The 21,200-nt window shown below is 41.0% G+C and overlaps 1 protein-coding gene across 1 annotated transcript in view; it reads left to right on the top strand.

Moving 5' to 3' along the window:
- LOC145397801 (uncharacterized) overlaps window positions 1-21,200 on the top strand; it is a 90,133-nt gene that overhangs the window by 2,819 nt on the left and 66,114 nt on the right. Inside the window, exons 2-3 of the mRNA XM_080270822.1 lie at window positions 3,629-3,755; window positions 8,813-8,908. Coding sequence (XP_080126948.1) covers window positions 3,629-3,755; window positions 8,813-8,908 — 223 coding nt within the window. The remainder of the gene's footprint in view (window positions 1-3,628; window positions 3,756-8,812; window positions 8,909-21,200) is intronic.

Here is a 21,200-nt window from a genome sequence, read left to right as displayed (position 1 = left end):
TTTGCCAGTATTTTGTAATTCCTCAAAATCTGATATTACGGAAAATAATGATCTTAGTGCTGTTTATCTGCAGGAAAGGGGTCAAGAAGGATTGTTTCTTTCTTTCAAACCATAGTTAGGCGTAAAGTAAGCTTATTTAAATTATATAAATTTAGTTTGTTTTTCTGTGATCAGATAACTGAGGAAATACTTTCTATGGTGACGTTGTTAATTGTGTGATCGTGCAGGCAAATCATTGAAAAGTAATAACTAAAGATATACATGGGATTGGTTAGGATTACCAAATTTGTTTGAACACGGATTGCAGTTTTACAAAATACAGAAATGGACACATAAGGGATACAAACAAAATATTACCTTTAAATTGATCACAAAAGAAATAAGCATCCTTCTTAGCAAGCAGTGGATGGTAAAAGCATGCAGATAATTCTTACAGGGTATAGCAAAGTGGCAACATTGACAAGGACAACGAATGCAGTTAGTACCGGTATGAGTTTAAATTAAGGATTTTAATATTTTTCTAATTTTAATACTGATGATTAATAGCGAAATGCTGACAGTAACCGAAGGACACTTGTAGAGACTATGGATAACACTGTAAAAGTTACGTCATAGTCGTAGCCTGCGTGTGGAATAACTTAGAGGGATAAATTTGGAAGTAAATGTGAAGATGAAGGGAATGTAGTAAAAGTTGTGTGGAATTTAATGTGGTGAGAAACATAATTAGAACTCTGTAACTGCCCTTCGGACAGTCGTTAGTTTTCACCTACCTTGACCCCATTGAGGAGGTTTGGATTTTTTTCAGTAAAACGAAATAAACTCTTAGGAATCTGTCCTCCAAGTTTCATTTTCAGATTACTTGCTCAGGTCCCGTTGAAATTTCCAGTAAACGGGACCACCACCTTTCGTTCACAACATAATACTAATATGACACTTTCTGACATGCATTTCCACTGCGCATAAAGGATTTAGATTTTTAATTTTATCAGCAATGGCTCATACCAGGACACATAATCTGGGCCCTTCAGATTCCTAAGGCAGGCTTCAGTTTTCCAGGAATCGTCGCGAGATTCTGAGGCCGGAATAATAAAAATACAAGGAAAAACAATAGTCTCCACCCACGTGATAGGCGGAGACTAAAAAGGGATAAAGGATGGTACCTAGTATTGTTGGGTATTTGTGCAATGAGAAGGCTATATCAGGGTGAGAATAATTTTATATAGTAGGGACAGAAGGCTTGTGGTTCTTTTGTCAAGATTATCACTAAGTTGAATTATAAAAAATAGCCAACTTAATAAGCAGAATAAAATAAAAGAAAATATAAAAGTTACATCAGTATTCAAAGAAAATAGTACAAGTAATGTAATGCATAGCCACCGGTAGTGTTGAAGGCTTTATGGGTTTTCTGTGAGACCTTGATTTCCTATAGTAAGTAACTGACTTTGGTGTGGAGTTTGTGATACATTAAATGATTGGCTCCGTTTTCGACTTTATGCCTGTCAGCTTCGTGACTTCTCAGTTTTGCCTCGGATTCATGACATAGGCCTACCAAAGATATTCATTGCCGTGATTACTCAAAGGGATAAATTATACCCACATACTGTCTTTGGAGTTGCAGTATGAGGATATGTTTTAAACAGTGACATCTATTTGAACATAACTTGACTTCCAGTTCGGCTTCCTTAGAAAAAGATCAGCAGTCCACCTCTCCCGTTAATATTACGGCAAACGCTTGTATTCAGGTGATACACCTATTTCCTAAAACCATTATTATTTATTTTATGCCTTTTCCCGTTTTACAAGGGTCGACTGCTCAGATCAGTATTCTGCAATATTATTTGTCAAAGTTAATATCCCAAATCACTCAAGAATTTTAAGCACTGACAGAATTTATAAGCAAGAGGATTCGTGTATTTCGTAATGTAAATGACAAGGAATGTGATTTTTATCTGCAAAGCATATTCACGGATATATTAAACAAAATAAGCACATATTGGATTTGAAACAGATATTAAATAAGTCAGAATGATTCTGAGGTGGTTTGGCCATGTGGAGAGGATGGAGGGTGAAAGACTGACGAAGAGAGTGTATGTGAGTGAGGTGGAGGGCGGAAGAGGGAGGGGGAGGCCGAGGATGAGATGGAGGGATGGGGTGGAGAGGTATATGAGAGAGGGGGGTGTGAGTTGGGAGCAGGGCAGTGAAATAGCGGGGGACAGGGTGACTTGGAGGCGATTTGTTTGTGGCCACCCCAAACGGGATTGAGGCGTCTGGCAATAGATAGATAGATAGACAGATTCTTTTGACTGACTAAAATATCTACTTATAAGTAGATCCTAGTTGCTATGACATATCTTTGGTTTTAAAACACATTTAACTATTTCTCTAATATTTCTTCGAACCATTGCAGTTTCATTTAGTAAATCTTTGTCAATCAGATGCAGATTGTAAAATAACTTCAGATGGTAATGTGATTGACTTCTCTTGATAAATATCATCAACTGTTATTGCTGAGGGCAAAATTCAAATCTGTTAACAGATAAGAAACAGTACGCGCAGAGTACACCTCGACTCCTACATACCCGCATATGACCTTACCCTGTGACTTGGTCTGCGATAGATTATTTTTAAAATTGAACTAAATCATTCAAATTTGATCACTAACCATTTAACCAAGTTTAGTCCAAATCCAATGAAAAATGACTTGACTTTGCCCTATGACATTGGCTGTTATCGTGTGTAATTCACCGGGTCGATCTGGATCACATGATGGGGGCGTGATCGTCAGCTTTTACCCTCCCGGAAGATAGCTGAGAGCTCATATAGTGTGTGTGTGTGTGTGTGTGTGTGTGTGTGTGTGTCCAGTTTACAGTTACTTCAGTCATCGTTCACTGGCATAAAAAAAACTCAGAATCGTGCTTCATGTGATATAAAATATAATCGTCATATTATCCATTTGTGTTTGCTGTCATGTATTTTAAATTCAGTATACTGTGAGCAATTAGCCAACATTGGTGTTTTGATGGATCGGATTTGCATGACAAAGTACGTGGTAAAAATTTGTATAAACATTAGGCTACAAATTCCTTGCTACAAATCTGCAGTTCAGTTAGGCCTATGTACTTTGTGCTTCACTTAGCAGTCCATATATTTCAAACTACGTACAGGCTGCGGCTTTATTTCATGAGAAATGCATACGTGCGTCATTAGATTTCGTATCATTGACTACTGCATGTCTGTCTTTTACAGAGCCCAGCTAGTCTTCAGAGCATACTTACTGTACTGATACAACTATATTCGGCATATTAGTAACCACACATTATCACTGAATTTGACAACAGTATATTTTTACCACAGAATATATGCCTAGCCACAGCACGTACCCATTTTAAATTCCACTTTTCAAACCTTCACTACGATTTGTTTAATCTGTCTTCAGACGATCACGTTCAACTTTGGACGAATAGGTTGTATGGAAAAGGTTAAGTAAGGCTATTTAAACCCTCCAGTTTGAAACGTCTCGCCTAAGTTGAATAGAATCATCCTGATTTAGCCAGAATATATTAGAGAATACGCCATCGGAATGACGGAGTTGAGTCTTATGCAAACTATATTCTTATGTCACCCACAGACGTGCCCCCACCCCGCTTGCCAGAGACACCGCACCCCTCCCAGAGCAGCTACCGCGTCAACTACCCCGGCGTGAGGTTAAGAGTGGCAGCACCCAGACCCTCACATCTCTCACCCCAGCCCCACAGGTAAGTGCCGCTGCCCTTATCGGCCCTAACCATGGATCTCAAGTCTCACCACTCATTTCGGCCCTTTTCCCTGCCTTTCTGCCCGCCTCCTCACACAGCAGTCCTTGTCCCAGACCCTTTTCGCTGCCGATTTCAAAGTTCCTCAAACAGCCCTCATCACGGCCCCTCTCACTGCTATTTTTACATCCGAAGTCTTTTCTTATACAGTTATATGCTTTCCACCGATTTCTGTTTTCTGATCTTAATGCTGTTGTCTACAGCCTATACTGCAAATCTATTCATCTCCACATCTCTTCGTGTATTCCATACATATTTATTATGATGCCTATACCAACTCAGTTTTTATTGGATACTGATATTATTATTTTTTTTATTATCTTTTATAGTAGCCTATCAATCAAATGGAATACATGGGATGTTCAATACCCCCTCCCCCCCAACATTTACCTCAAAGTAAACCAAGTCTTGTCTAATTTTTTTTCCCTTCCTGTACATTTTTATATGTCAAAGTTGAGAATTAATGTGAATCATAATATAATTGTGCTGTATGTGGATAACTATGTCTGGGGTGACTCACTGGGGTGCGATATACGTGGAACATAAGAATACAACATCCCTATTGATTTTTGAGATTGAACAAAGTAGACTATGCCAGTACTGCACCTGTAATGTACTAGAACATGCAGGGTATATTCAGCTGGTGTGTGAATGTGGAGTATTGAACGGACTTCCTAGCATGTTTGCGAGGCTGAAAAAATTGAAATAAGTAGGTATGTAAATAAATAAACACTTAAATAAACAGCTCCATGGGGTTAGTCTTATAAATATAGTTTCATGAGGGGTTTCATACAGGAAATTTTGCTTGTAGGCGAATTCAGGCTGGCCCCAGGCATTTCCAGAAAATAAATGGACCTAACGCTCGAGGCAGTTCTGTTTGCTTACTGCACCTACGATAATACGCGATGTCACAATTCCAGAGGAATTACTGACACTTGTATGAGTCCTTGTCTTCTGCTTCAGTTCCAGGTAATTGATAGAGCTTTAAGAACGAATTTTACCTCAATTTTACTTTAAAAAAAAAAAAAGAAGAAGAAAGACTGAACTTCGAGAAATGACGCAGATTTGAAAAATAGAAAGCCGGAAAACATGTGATGGTCTTCCTATACATGGTAAAATTTCGGTGAACGTTATGAGTGGAGTATACAGTTGTTATCAGTCATGGCGGTAAAAGCAAATATCGATCGGAAGTTGAATTATAATGAGAGTTTTCGAGAAGGAAGAAAAAAAAATAGAGTGCTATTATTATTAGTGACAGACTTGTGGCAATCTAGTCTCTACAGCTGATAAGGTGCGTTCGGCACACAGTGGAAAGTCACCGTCTTTATTCTTTGGGTTGCAACACCATAGTGTGGAGTCCTACCATATTTCCTTTGTTTCTTTCATCATTTCAAATATTTTTCATCTTGGCGCCATTCCTTTTTCCTTGATCAATTCACCTCAATTTTGGCATGATTGTTTCTATAGAAGAACCCCTCAGAAAGAGTTCTCTCTCTCTCTCTCTCTCTCTCTCTCTCTCTCTCTCTCTCTCTTTCTCATATTTAGGCCTTATATTGGGTTATATGGGGTCAAAAGTCAAACAATACAGACATGCAGTTTTCGGAATCACATGTTCCTGTATGCTGGGCCCCATGTTTTCTTCATTCTGAAAGACATTTATAAAGCAGATAACCACGGATACCAAGAGAAACGAGACTTTTTGTACACTGAACTGACAATCCTGATCTGCTACCCTAATTTGGCGCTGCCTCTATAATCTATCTATATCTATATACCTAGGCTGCTTCCCCCAAGGAAAAGGAGGTAGCCGAGACAGGACGACACACTCCCCATTTACTCATCCATTCAAACACAGTCATTCGCATCTTAGCCCCAAAGGGGAGAAGGGACAGATCCTCACCGCACCACACCGCACAAGGGTCAATTGCGCAGTGCAGTCAGTGACATCCGCAGCAGGGCCCGACAGCAGAGCTGGTTTACCCCTGCCACATCATAATAGACCATCCCCTTACCCTCACCTGAACTGATTAGCTGATCAGACCATGTAGAGGTGTATGATATGTAGGAGGACTGCTGGGTCTTGATAGCAGGCTGTGAAGCCTATGCCCAGAGTCGGACATATAAAAAAAAAAAAAATGCGGGAGAATATCCCCTCAGGGCTGCGTCATCCTTTATTCATTCACATTTTCACTCCATTTATTTCTGTCACGCACAGCCACTCTTCCTTGCTCAACAGACATCCCTCTTGCATCCAACGCTCTCTTCACACTGTCCATCCATCCTATTCGTGGTCTCCTTCTCAGCCTTACACCTCTCACATGAGATCTAGTTATCTTTTTCTCCAATCGCTCATTATCCATTCTCTCCATATGCCCAGACCATCGGAACACCCTCTGCTCAACTCAATCAGCCATCTCCCGAACAACTCCAGTTCTCCTTCGCACTTCATCATTTCGCACTCGATCTATACGCGTCACTCCACACATACTCCTCAGACACCTATCTCCATTACATTCAAACTTTTCCTCTGTGCTACACCCATATTCCATGTTTAAGCCCCATATAACGCAGTCGGTACCACAACACCCTCATACGGCCTTCTCTTTACATCCGTTCTAAGCGAACGACATCTAAACACTTTTTTCATTACTCCCAGCATATATAATGCCGATATTTGCCTCCTAACTACATTTTATAGCAATAGAGTTGACGGGTGGTGACCTGAAATTGCTAGAATATTTGCAATATCCGTGCACACAACCCGGATTATATCGAATAACTATAAAGCATGCCAGTCCTTCATGTTTTCATGTTCGACAGAATCAGAGAATTCAGTAGACTGTTTTGCCAAAGAAATTAACTACACAGTTCATAGAGTGGAAATTGTTTTTGACCCTTTGACGACGAGAGGCCACTGTTCAGTTGAATGAAAGAATCTGGAGGCCGATTCACGCAGAGGGTTTAAAGTGATTTCGAATAACTATTACAGGTTAGCACCAAACGTGTTGCTCACTTATCTTCATTTTGGTACTCAGTATTTCTTTATTCGTTGTACGTGCAAAGAAAGGAACCAAAGGTTGATTTAGCAAAACTTTTTGATTACGAAAGAAAACTAACCAACTGTTTTCCTTCACTGGTTTATTCTCGTTCTATGATCTTGATCAGTACAGTTCCCTCATTTCTATTCGCTTCATCATTACCTTTTTAAAAAATGGTTTTTCTCAGTTCCTTGCTGAACCAAACATCTCATGGCCAAGATTCACAAAGGATCGTACAATCATTTCCCTGTCGTAGATGTGATTTACTTTTGCAGGTAAGATAAGGAGATTGAAGACTGTTCCCAAGCCTCGCGTTTTAGGAAAACAAAAAATCTAATGACAAAATACTCGTAGATAACGACAGTACGTCTACAGGAAGGGTGTGGATAGAGTGCTGAAAATCATGACATTCATTCTTCTTGCAAAAACTAAGTCTAGCTTTAGTAAGGGATTAACTGTGCTTGTGAATATGGCCCCAAGACTCCCTTCCTTCTTTCTTCACACACTCAGAGAGAGAGAGAAAGAGAGAGAGAAAGAGAGAGAGAGAGAGAGAGAGAGAGAGAGAGAGAGAGAGAGAGAGAGAGAGACTTCGTCCTGGACATGAGTATAACCATAAAATTATAACAATTGTAAAGAATATTCAAAATGCAGCCGTTTATCCCCTCATTACAATTTTGCTATAACCCACTGGAAATTGGCCAAATGTAAAAAGCACAAAATACTTGCCTGGTTTACTCAGGAACCTTAGCATAGGAAAACTCAGGTAGTATTTATTATTTTATTTATTTATTTATTCATTTGTTGTCGTTACCTGTCATACTATGAGCAATAAACCGGTCAGGGCTAAGGAAAGGAGATTGCAAACAGACACAGACGCGGGTATAGAAGCCCAGACCTCGACCCCTTGAATCCAAGAGACCGTTTTTGGTTAAACCTTGTTGTTACCAGACATTTTTTTTTTTTTTTTCAGCATTAGACTGACTCCTCGAAGTGAAGGGATTACATAATGCATTAATAAACTCCTTCAGTACGAGAGACCTTTCGTAGGTTGAATAAGGTCTTCTAATACTCTAAGTAATGAACTCGAAAAGGATGTCACCCATCTTAGGGGATTAATGGATATTGTGAGATAAACATGGTGAACGCTTCGATGCGGTTGGCGAATTTGGGCAGTGTATTCACGCTAACAACAGACGATTTTGTTTCACTGAGAAAAGTGTTTTCAGTCAAAGGATTTACAAACTACTTCTTGCAAACATTTCTCTACTGTTGGTACAATTAAGAGTTTTATGTTTACTCTCATTAGACAATTTTTTTTTCAGTAGAGAGACATTCTACCTTCATAAGGTTAATGCAGTACTTTGAATTATGAACTGGTTAAATTGTATTACAGTAGAATACATGAAGTATATGTTTGGTTGTACCTTTACCAGAATTTCTCTTTCACCTTGTCTTCTTGAAATTGCCCTCAGCACTGCCGCAGTTCCTCTAATTTATATCCATATTTGACTACGTACTTTCCTCAATTTTTTTATGTAGTTCTCATATAATTTCAAATCAAGAAAACTGTAAAACTTCATTTTAATTTAGTGCACCTGTTAACCTCTCAAGGTCGAAACAACCCTGGTCTCATGTTCCAGCTAAAGTAAGTCTGTTCTCTTCAGCTGAGAGAGATAAGGACCTGAGCGATTTCATACTGTTGCCATTCCCTTCTCATGGTCGGAATAACTCTAGTATTCTCTTTCAACTAACGTCAAAAGATTTTATTCAGCTGGGAGTGAATCGAAAAAGAATCAGAGAGTTAATGTCATAAAGAGTTAATTATGTTAATGTTCACTCTGTCATGGTCGAAAGAAGTCGACAACTGCATTTAAAGTTAACACTGGACAATTTTATTTTGCTGAGAGTCAGTTAGTACGAGCTTGAGAGTTAATATGTTCCTCTTCGTATGTTGTCCTGCAGGGTGGAGGAGGCAGACAAGAGGGATGAACCGCACTCCATCACATTTGGGTCTTCCAGTCTCTCTACAGGGGCGTTCTACCATCACCATCACCAGGGGTAAGCCAATCACACACACACACACACACACACACACACACACACACACACACACACACACACACACACACACACACACACACACACACACACACACACACACACACACACACACACACCCACACACACACACACACACACACACACACACACACACACACACACACACACACACACACACACACATACACACACACACACACACACACACACACACACACACACACACACACACACACACACACACACACACACACACACACACACACACACACACACACACACACACACACACACACACACACACACACACACACACATGCGCGCGCGCGAAACTACACGAGTGGTGGATCTTGGTTCCTAGTGACAGGTTGCACCTGTGCTGTGTAAGATCCATCATAACTATAAGAAAACATTTGACCTATAATGCATGCATCAAGAGACAGTGCCTGTGGTCAGAATAATGCATGCATCAAGAGACAGTGCCTGTGGTCAGAATTAGATTTCATTTAGCTTACCTCGCTCCTATTTTACTGTGGTTATTGAAGAGTCCAGACCCAAGAGATGTTTACATCTCAGTGTGAATTTGCCAGCCGTCAGTACATTGTTAAGAACAACTAGAGACTCATGTAAACAGGGAGAATAAAAATAAGACAAGCAGAGGTTTTGGTGCTTATCTTCAGGGTTTATAGCCTTTTTCTGCTTCAGCACAAATGACCACCGGTGAACTGGGGAAAGCTTGAAAGCAGTGAGAGCAAACTGGTACAAACTGGAGCCTTTTACCAACTGGTATTCAATGTAGGAGAATCGGAGTCCGTGTCCCCGAGATACAGTAGCTTACCCTGCGATAGGAACACCCCCGACATTTGGAGTCGCGAAACTCACCGGGAAGAACGACGAATAGCCAGACAGTGACAGAACAGATGGAAGGACCGTAGTTTGTCTTGATTCAGTTATTTGTCATTCTGTTTATGTCCAGTATACGATGGAAATTAATTAGTGTTCCGCTGTTAGCATTTGTATAATTTCCAATGAAGGAAGAACCCGCATTTCTTCATTTTTTTTTTTCCCCTTCGAAGAATTCAGAAATGCTGTGTTAGCGTTGGATTACTGTACTTTTTTCTGTATACCGTGAAATTCCTCTCCTTCCTCAGCAATTCAAGTTAATATCAATGTATCAGGAAGCTGTATGAAATGAGAATGTTAGTATTAAAAGTCGAGAGTTGAAGAGAAATTAGATTATTTATTAGGTCAGTGTACCGTATTTGCTCGTTTTTTTCTTCTGCTTCTTCCCTTTTTTCCTTTCATCCAAACGCTCTGCCTTTGGTGTCAAGCCTTTATTTCTTCACAAGTTTATTTCATACTTAGTGCAGTTGTTCCTTGGACAATTACTCTCAGACACCTTATTTCTTTTCATACCCACGGTCTTGGAGCAAGAGCGGGTGTTATGTTTTAAGCCGAGCGCGCGCGTGCGTTCCTGCGTGCGTTCGTGCGTGCGTGCGTGCGAGCGTGTGTGTGTGTGTGTGTGTGTGTAATTCACCGGGTCGGTCAGGATCACTTGATGGTCGTGATCGTCAGCTTTTACCCTCTCGGAAGGGAGCTGAGAGCTCATATAGTCCGATCTAAGGGCAAGGCTGTGACCTTCACACACGCACACACCCGTCCCCTTGTTCCAGGGGGACAGTAACCACCCACTTCGTCAGTGAAACTTTTCGCAACCTGAGCGAGGCGCGAACTCCCGTCCACCAGTTGGCAAGCGAGAGCGTTACCACTGCACCAGCGAGCGGTGTGTGTGTGTGTGTGTGTGTGTGTGTGTGTGTGTGTGTGTGTGTGTTTTAGCAAACAAGAGTAGAATTGCTCTGGGAGAGGCGGTTGTTTCAGTTTGTTTAAATTAAGAACTTTAATTAAAGTTGTTAGATGGCGCCACCTCAAGTGTCAGCTGATGGCAGATTTGGATTCTCTATGTCAAATTACCTAATATTGTACCACTTTCATTTGTTCAAAGGCCTCCTTTTAACAAATCTGCCAGAAACAGAAGCAGCAGAAGAAGAAAAAGAAAAACACAGACAACTCATTGACCTACTGGCTATCGCCGCATGTAAAAATAACGTTACTGTCCTATTTTAGCCAAATATGGGGGAAGAGTGAAAGAGCAGTCCATAAGGAAACCTTTTTTTTTTTTTAGAACTAGAGGTCAACGTCAAGGACACAAGGATAGGTCAGACGTTTACCTTGGAGAGTCAGCCTACAGTTTTTATTCAGTTTAGACAAAACTTGGAATTTTTGAGAGAAAGGCAAGAATAATGGAATCCAGGTTATAATACAATCAGAGGTCAAGGTCACAGGGCAAGGTCAAAGTTCGATTCGATATTGCGTTTGCAAACAAAATAACCTCACCAATTTTGATCATGTTTTAACAAAACTTGGTGAAATTGTTCAGGGCCAGAGAATTTTTTTTTTTTTTTTTTTTTTTTTTTTTTTTTTAAGGTTCGTAGCTTTATTAACTACAGGCACCACAAGGCGCCGTTGGACACAATGGTGGTGTTACAGTACAGTGCTGTACGTGGCAGGTACAGATTATAATTGACAAATATGTCATTGTACATGTGTTCAATAGGCATAACGCCTCACTAGCTAACTAAGCTAATTATACAATTGGTAATAATTGTTGTGAATGTTTCATATGATATTCGGCTATTAAAATAATAACGAAATAATAATAATAATAATAAAAACCCACTGTTTTGAGAACAAAATATATAAGGCAAGGTCACGGGCAAGCTACCTTAAACAGTTTTCTTTCGATTTTGACAAAACTTTGTGGGAAGACTGATGATAAAGCAAGAATAAAATCATTCTATTTAGAAAACAGTTAAAGATCCAAGTCACCAGGAAAGGTCAAAGTCCAAGGTCACAGAGCAATGGCAGCTCAGTTTCGATCTGATTTCAACCAGGCTTAGTGGAAGTATTAAGGGTCAGGCAAAAATAAAGGGATTTTGTTTTGAAAACTATCAGCCAAAGGCCAATATCACAAGGCAAGGTCAAATTTCAGTCCATGTGTCTGTGTGTGAACAAAACAAGTAAGACAGTAATTATCTTATTTGAATCAAACTTGGAGAATGAGCTGAGGATCACCCAAGGGGTTAACTTACTGTTTTTTATAACAATAGGTCAAAAGTCAAGATTACATGGCAAGGTCAAATTAAGCAGTTTTAATCCTATGTAGACTAGGCTACACGTTGATACAGAGATTTGATTACGAGAACTATCAGAGTTTTAGATAACAAGTAGAAGTCAAAGTCCAAGGTAACTGGGCAATGCCAACGTACATAACTTTGATCTTATTTGAAACAAAGATAGTGGAAGGGTTAAGGTTAAAGCAAGAGTAAAGTAATTCGACTTATTGAGAAATCTGTAGGTGGTCAAGGAAACAGTTAAATATTCAGCTATTTGGCACTTTTTTTTTCTTTGGAAGGGGGGGGGGTGGCACTAATACTGCCTAAGATCAGGGTTTTGAGTTGAGTAAAACTGTCGGGAGTTAACAAGAACAAAATACCTGACTTCTACCATCACTGTGACAGGGTTATTCCGTATATTGCAATCTGCTGATGCACTGCATGGTTCCGTTTGTTTAATAAAATCGTCTGGACTCACCAAGAATATACAGTAATGGCTAAGCTTCGCAATCACAGAAGAAAGTAGTAGTAGTTGTTGTTGTTGTTGTTCCCTAGGCAGTCTGGCCGAGCAGCCCCGAGTCCCTTAGGAAGGCCATAGCCGAGACCGGGCTTTCCCACAGAGCTCTCAAAGAGTGTATGTTGTGTTGTTGGTGTAGGTGACTGTGTGCAATGCAGTCTTCCATAATGTGCTTAATAGTACGGGGTCCTGTGTTGCATCCTGGACAGGCATCAGCGAACGAGTCATCCAGCCTCTTCTGGTAGCTTAAGAGGGCTGGATGGTACCCACATCTCAGCCTGGCCAGGTGGACCCTGTCCTCACGAGGGAGATAGGATTCAGAAGGGTGGATGTCAGGAGGCCGTGCATGCAGCTGTGTGTTGTCTTTAAGTGACTGAATGGAGCGGCGAGTGATCAGAGTGTGGATATGCTTCTGGAAACTGGTCTGAGGTGGGCGAGGGGGGAGAGATGACAGTATTTGTGTATGGTATCGTGTGCTGGGTGTTGCTTTGATGTTCCTTGGTGTGGGTGGATGTGCTGCCATGTAATATAGCGGATGTTGTGGGTTTGTGGAGGCTGCAGCAAGAGACTGGGTGCCTCTCATGTCTAATGATCCTTGACCTTGGGGACTTCGGTTTCTTGATGTAGGTGGTCTGTGGGTGTAGTAGCTGTGCAGCCTGTGATTATTTTTAGGGCCTTGTTCTGTATGGTCTGTAGAGTGTTGTAGTGCGTTTTGGTGAGGTTAGAAGCCCAGGCAGGGCTTGCATAATTCATCACTGACCTTAAGTATTGTTTGTATACTGTGGTGGTGGTTTCTTTGTTGTGTCCGAATGTTGTATGGGCAAGTGACCTCAAAGCATTGAGTCTTGGTGTTATTTTATTTTTAATGTTTGTGATGTGTTGTTTAAATGACATTGATGTATTGTATGTTATACCAAGGATTCTGTGTGTGTGTGTGTGTGTGTGTGTGTGTGTGTGTGTTATACCAAGGATTCTGTGTGTGTGTGTGTGTGTGTGTGTGTGTGTGTATGTTATACCAAGGATTCTGTGTGTGTGTGTGTGTGTGTGTGTGTGTGTGTGTGTGTGTGTGGTAGGGGAGTGTTGTTTATGGTGAGGTGTGGGATGTGACTGTGTTCTGCTGTCCAGTTTGTGAAAAAGTTCACTGTAGATTTGGCTGGGGCTATTTTGAGCCTGTTTGTGGTGAACCATTCGTGTAGTGTGTTGAGGTAAGGTTGAATGATGTGTGCAGCTGTGTTTGCGTTTTGGTGCATACATGTAAGTGTTATATCATCTGCATAGGAAGCTATGTGTATCTGCGGTGTGTGGGGTGTGGGTATGTCGTGCATGAATAGGTTAAAGAGTGTAGGGGACAAAACAGATCCTTGGGGGACGCCGTTTGTGAAGTTTCTGATGTTAGAAGACTGACTGGCAAATGTTACTTGTGCACATCTGCCTACTAAATAGTTTGCCAGCCATCTTTTTGTGTTATTGTGCATATTTGTGTTGAGTATTTTATTTGTGAGGTTGTGGCTGGGGATGGCATCAAAAGCTTTGCTAATGTCTAGTTTGACTAGGAATGTTCTGTGTGGTGGCCTAGCTGAATTCATGCCATCGAAAACTCTCAGTGTAAGGTCTGTAAGAAGTTGTAGTGTTTGAATCTGTTTATTCTGTGCTTTTATAAAGAATAATAGTTTGGAATTATGAACACACTGAGGTGGTTTGGCCATGTGGAGAGGATGGAGGGTGAAAGACTGACGAAGAGAGTGTATATGAGTGAGGTGGAGGGGGGAAGAGGGAGGGGGAGGCCGAGGATGAGATGGAGGGATGGGGTGGAGAGGTATATGAGCGAGGGGGGTGTGAGTTGGGAGCAGGGCAGTGAAATGGCGGGGGACAGGGCGACTTGGAGGCGATTTGTTTGTGGCCACCCCAAACGGGATTGAGGCGTCTGGCAATAGATAGATAGATAGAATTATGAAATCAGTAATTTTTACAATTGGAATGAAGGAATTGTGTGAGGAATATTTACACAACCTTGTAGTGATCTGTCCATGCTTTTTTTTTTTTTTTTTTTTTCGGTACAAAAGAGCTTCACTAAAGTATGTAAACACCCAATGCTTTGTTGAACATATTGTTTACTGGTCAAACATTAGTCATAATATTTGCAAAGAGGATTTTACTGATGGATAGTTAATCCCCAAACTTTTGATTTATAACCTTTGACTGATGAGATGGGGAGAACGTTCCCTCCTCAATTCCCAAAATCTTAATAGTTGTCTGTCTAATGACCCATACGCAATCGATAGGCATAGATTTCTTTTTGCAAACTATAGTTAATACGCTAGTAACTATAGTTACATGGGTGTGCAATACAACATTAGGAAAAATACTTTCAGATGGCATGGCCAGGTGAAGATTGTGGAGAAAGAGAGACCGACTAGGGGAAAGTGTGTGAGTCAGGTGAAGGGGGAGAGGAGGGTGAGACCGAAGATGAGATGGGGTGGCGAGGTATATGAGAGAGGGTTGTGTGGCAGAGGATAGGACGTTATGAAGGTGATTTGTTTGTGGCCACCTCTTAGGGGATTTAGGCGAATGGAAATAGACAGCTACATTTACATATTTTGGAAGTTAATTCTGTCACTCTCGATCGTTGTATGTTATCCTTGCCTTTGACTTCATACTATATAGCTTACTGTTTCTAAGTCAGGTTTAATTATCTTTATAGTGGTGATAGTTGTTCTAGTAACTTATTACTTATCAAGTTATTTTCATCATCAAAAATAATGACCCACTAAAGGAGCGGGTATAAAGTCAATTAAAAAAAGATATATATATATATATATATATATATATATATATATATATATATATATATATATATATATATATATATATATATATATATATATATATATATATATACATAGGCTGCTTGCCCCAAGGAAAGGGAGGTAGCCGAGACAGGACGACACACTCCCCATTTACTCATCCATTCAATCCCATTCATTCGCATCTTAGCCCCAAAGGGGAGAAGGGACAGATCCTCACCGCATCACACCACACAAGGGTCAACTGCATAGTGCAGTCAGTGACATCCGCAGCAGGGCCCGACAGCAGAGCTGGTTTACCCCTGCCACATCATAATAGACCCATCCCCTTACCCGCACCTGACCTGACTAGCTGATCAGACCAAATGCGGGAGAAGATCCCCTCAGGGCTGCATCATCATTAATTCATTCATAATTTCTCTCCATTTATTTCTGTCACGCACAGCCACTCTTCCTTGCTCAACAGACATCCCTCTCGTACCCAGTGCTCTCTTCACACTGTCCATCCATCCTATTTGTGGTCTCCCTCTCAGCCTTACACCTCTCATATCAGATCTATTTATCTTTTTCACCAATTACTCATTATCCATTCTCTCCACATGCCCAAACCATCGCAACACCCTCTGCTCAACTCGATCAGCCATCTCCCGAACAACTCCAGTTCTAATTCGCACTTCATCATTTCTCACTTGATCCATACGTGTCACTCCACACACACTCCTCAGACACCTCATCTCCATCACATTCAAACTTTTCCTCTGTGCTACACCCATATTCCATGTTCCAGCCCCATATAACGCACTCGGTACCACAACACCCTCATACAGCTTTCTCTTTACGTCCATTCTAAGCGAACGACATCTAAACACTTTTTTCATTCCTCCCAGCACCATACCTACTTCATTCTTTCTCAACTTCACTTCTGCATCTATTCTTCCATCCACAGCAGCATGTGACCCTGAATATTTAAAACACTCTACTTCCTCAAGCAACTCACCATTCAAAACTATATTCATCACCCTACCATCTACCAACCTCATACACTTCATCACTTTACTCTTATTCTCATTTACTTTCAATTTCCTCCTTTCACACACCCTTCCAAACTCCTCTACCAACTGTCTCAATCTCTCCTCTGAATCAGCCACCAGAGCAGTATCATCTGCAAACAGCAGCTGCTTCAGATTCCACTCTCCACCATCAACATTCGCCAGACTCAGACGTCCACCTAACACTCGTGCATTCACCTCCCTTACAACAGCATCCATATGAATATTAAACAACCAAGGCGACATCACACATCCCTGTCGCAGCCCCACTGTCGCGGGAAACCAATCACTCACAGCATTTCCCACTCTTACACACGCTCTACTATTTACATAAAAACTTTTCACCCCTTTTAGTAACCTACCATCAAGTCCATACAATCTTACAACAGTCCACAAAGCCTCCCTATCAATTCTATCATACGCTTTCTCTAAATCCATGAATGCCCAAAACACATCCTTACCTTTCGCTAAATACTTTTCACACACTTGTCTCACAGCGAACACCTGATCCACACATCCCCTCCCTCTCCTAAAGCCACACTGCTCATCACCAATCACTCCCTCTGTACCCTCTCTAAGTCTCATAATTAACACTCTACCATACACCTTACCTACAACACTTAACAGACTTATACCCCTAAAGCTAGTACATTCATACTTATCACCCTTGCCTTTATACAACGGGACCACACAAGCACTTGCCCAGTCAATTGGCACCATACCTTTCACAAAGCACACATTCAACAATCTTACTAACCAGTCAACAATAGTCACTCCACCACCCTTCAGGCATTCCACAGCACACCCATCCATACCTGCAGCTTTCCCTGTTTTCATCTCCTTTATAGCCTTCTCCACTTCCTCCTTCGTGATCAAAGAATCATTCAACTCCCAACACGTTTATTCCTTGCACCCTTCCATCTGCCACAACCTTAGCCACCCTTTCCTCCTCTACATTTAAAAGTCTTTCAAAATACTCTGCCCATCTCTTCCTTACTGCATCCATCTCAGTTAACATCCTTCCATCCTCTGCTTTTACTTGCTCTTCCTTCCCAGACTCTCTCTTTCGCACCCTTTTCACATCCTTCCAGAACATTTTCTTATTCTGTTGAAAATTCAGTCAGTCGCCTACCCCACTTTTCATCCGCTGCCACTTTAGCATCACGCACAGCCCTTCTCGCCCTATTCCTCTTTTCCTTATACCTCTCATATGACACCTCATCCTTCCTCTGCAGCCACACTTCATATGCACGTCTCTTCTCAGCCACAGTCATACTTACTTCCTCGCACCACCATTCACTTCCTTTTCTCACACCACCACCCACACGTCTCACACCACACACCTCTTCTGCATGCCCCACCACAGCACTCTTAAACAACAGCCATTCCTCCTCCACCTCCATTTTCCTGATCATTCACTGTGTTCCACTCATCTTTCAAAATCTCCTGATACTCTATCATTTTCTCTCTTCTATCCAACTCACTCACTTTCAAAACCTCCTTGCCACACCTAACCCTCCTAGCTCTCACCCATCTCTTACCTACTCTTAATTTTCCCTCCACCAGGTAGTGGTCAGACATACCTCCACCCTTCCCTCTCAGAACTCTCACATCCAACAATCTTCCTATTACATTCCTAGACACAACCACACAGTCCATCAATGCTTTAGCCACAACCATTCCACCCTCCTGTCTCACCCATGTATACTTATAAATATCTTTCTTCTCAAACAGCGTATTTTCAATCACCACCTCTCGCTCAACACACATCCCTATCATTCGTTCCCCATTTTCATTTCTTCCAGGCACACCATGCATACGAACTACACCTTCAACTGCTACATTTCCCACTCTAGCATTCAGATCTCCGATCATTACCACATTCACATTCGCTCCAGAACTCTACAGACACTCATCAACATCATTCCAGAAAGACTCCCCCTCTTCTTGATCCCTTTCACTACCAGGCCCATATGCACTCACAAACACCCACAACTCACGTTCAAATTTCGTTTTCACCCACGTCAGTTTCGATGACAGTTTCTTCCATTCAATCACACACTGCTGTACTTCCGGACTCACTAACAAGGCCACACCTTCTCTTGCCCTTCCTCTATCAATACCTGACAATCTTCCATTCAAACTTCCATACATAGACTCATCCTTCCATTTCATCTTCGTTTCACTCAAAGCTAACACATCCAACTTTCATCTCACAAACATTCTCCCAATCTCCTCCCTTTTAGCCTCAATCGTACTACATCCACGCACATTCATAGACCCAATCTTCAGGGTACGAGGATAACTCCATCCCCCATCCCTTTCTCTGGCCTGTCTCTTTTTAGGAACTAAAAAACAGACGAGGGGGTCCCTAGTCCCCTTACCCCGCCCCTTTTAGTCGCCTTTTACGACACTCAGGGAATACGGTGGCAGTATTCTTCCTAACAACTTGGCCGCAGAGTAGTGGTACCACCCCTTAGTGCGACCAGATTGTGTCCTCCCTGCCACAGGGGGGGACGCACACACACACTAGAACCTCAGTTATCCGGGAGCCACGGGGAATTAAAAAGGTTGGGAAAACGATTTTTCTGGATTATTGATTAACACCTATTTCATGTTGTCTTACACCGTACACTATAGAAGTAGCGTGACTTGCATATACAGTAATAATACCAGATACATAATAGTTAATGTAATAATACATAAAACTAATGTAACATGTGTATATGTATAGCGTACAGTGTACAATAATCCAGTAATGTGTAGTGTGTACTCACCTATAACTCGTCGATGCTCCAGTAGGCTGCAGTAATCCACCTCCCAACCCACCCAAAAGCCACTCAACCTTTACTGTAATAATAATTTTGCAAAATGTCAAATACAACTGTATAATGTATGATAAACTTATGTTTGCTGAACTAGTACAGTACTGTAAAAATTAAATGTTGACCACTGCTAAAATTATTGTATCCTTCAACCATGCTACGTACATTATTTTTTTGTCTTTTTTAAAATTTTCCTTTTTTTCTTGTTTTTATGTATTTGCTGTACATGAGCACTCATCATCATCACTTATCACCATCACATCATCCACATCAGATTCAGATCCAGAGGGAGGGCTGGCTGGGGGAGGCAGAGTTGTGGGTGATGCAGGATTATGCCGATTAGGTCCTGGATTTTCCCCTGTTGATATGTTTTGGAATTTTTCTTCAAACTGTCCGGTTTAGCTCCAATTCCTGTTTATTAGCTCCGGGATAATTGAGGTTCTTCTTATATATATATATATATATATATATATATATATATATATATGTGTGTGTGTGTGTGTGTGTGTGTGTGTGTGTGTGTGTGTGTGTGTGTGGAAACATCACTTCACTGTGAAAAAACGTATGCAAAATTACCACAGGAGAAATGAAAATATAGGCAGCAAGCACTGGCGTATATTACAAGCAGAGTTGAGGTAGGGTGAGGTGAGGTCATGGTATGTCAGGTCAGGTCAGGTTCCCTTTTGCTCTGACTGCCCTTCTCTGATGAATTTGTATATATAAGACCTCCACCCTCATGTCTCTATGTCACTCTGATGATGTGATGTACGAAGGTACTTAATGTCCCTGTTTTCACTTCTCCCTTGGTCAGTTTGCATATATTCGTGTGTATCTCTCTCTCTTTCTCTCTCTCTCTCTCAATAGGTAGATAGATTTACATATATATATATATATATATATATATATATATATATATATATATATATATATATATATATAAACAAAAATATATGTATGTATGGTTTATATAAATGTACTGTATGTAGTGGTAACTGTGCCTGACTTCTGTCTATAGATCGCGGGTTCAAATTCCGGCTGTTTTTTTTATATATATATATATAAATAACAGAACGGAGGAAGGAAAAACAAATGAGTAAAAAAAAAATAATCCATACACCAGATTACTGGTGTCCTCTGTTCATAAAATATCTGTAACAGTTAGACTTGAACAGTTGTGGGTTGAAATTTGGAGGGAAACAACTCTGGGGAAGCGAGTTCCAGAGAGATGCAGTTCGGGGAATGAAAGAATTCTGATAGACAGAAGTTCTGCAAAATGGCTGAGTGACATTCCAGTCATGAGCGCTACCAGATGCCCGTGTAGCACGAGGGAAGGCATGGAAAGGTGGCACCATGGACTCAACTTCGTGTGAGGATTTGCCAAAAAAATATCTGTAAAACAATGCAAGGATGGCAACATTCCTTCTTACTTGCAGGGGATGTAGTTTATATGTAATGGCAGGATTGTTAATGATTCTAACAGCTTTGTTCTGAATTTTGTCTAGTTGTCTTAATGCAACCTCTCCACAACCATTCCACAAGGGTGAGCAATATTCAAGCTGAGAGCGCACATGACTCTTATAAGTTATAGCTAACTGCTCATCGGCGAAGAAGTTACGGACTCTGTACAATAATCCAAGTTTCTTTGAGGCGGTTTTAGCAAGTGATCTGACATGAGAGGTCCAGCTGAGGGCACTGTTAAGTGAGACGCCAAGAATTTCAGTAGTTTTGGAGATGGGAATATTAGTAGCACTGAAGGTAATGTACGAATCTGGCAATATCTGTCTATTAGTAAACTGTATATTTTTAGTTTTACTAGTATTAAAAGAGACAAGGTTGTTTTGTCCCCATTCACTGATTGTAGATAGATCTTGATTTATGGAGCTGGCTGTACTGAGTTGAGAGGTGGAGATATTAGACTTTG

The sequence above is a fragment of the Coenobita brevimanus genome, chromosome 43, assembly GCF_032717465.1.
Source record: "Coenobita brevimanus isolate Jiangsu-jjx chromosome 43, ASM3271746v2, whole genome shotgun sequence".
In the NCBI taxonomy this organism is placed as follows: domain Eukaryota; kingdom Metazoa; phylum Arthropoda; class Malacostraca; order Decapoda; family Coenobitidae; genus Coenobita; species Coenobita brevimanus.
This window is presented reverse-complemented; position numbering and strand designations above follow the sequence as displayed.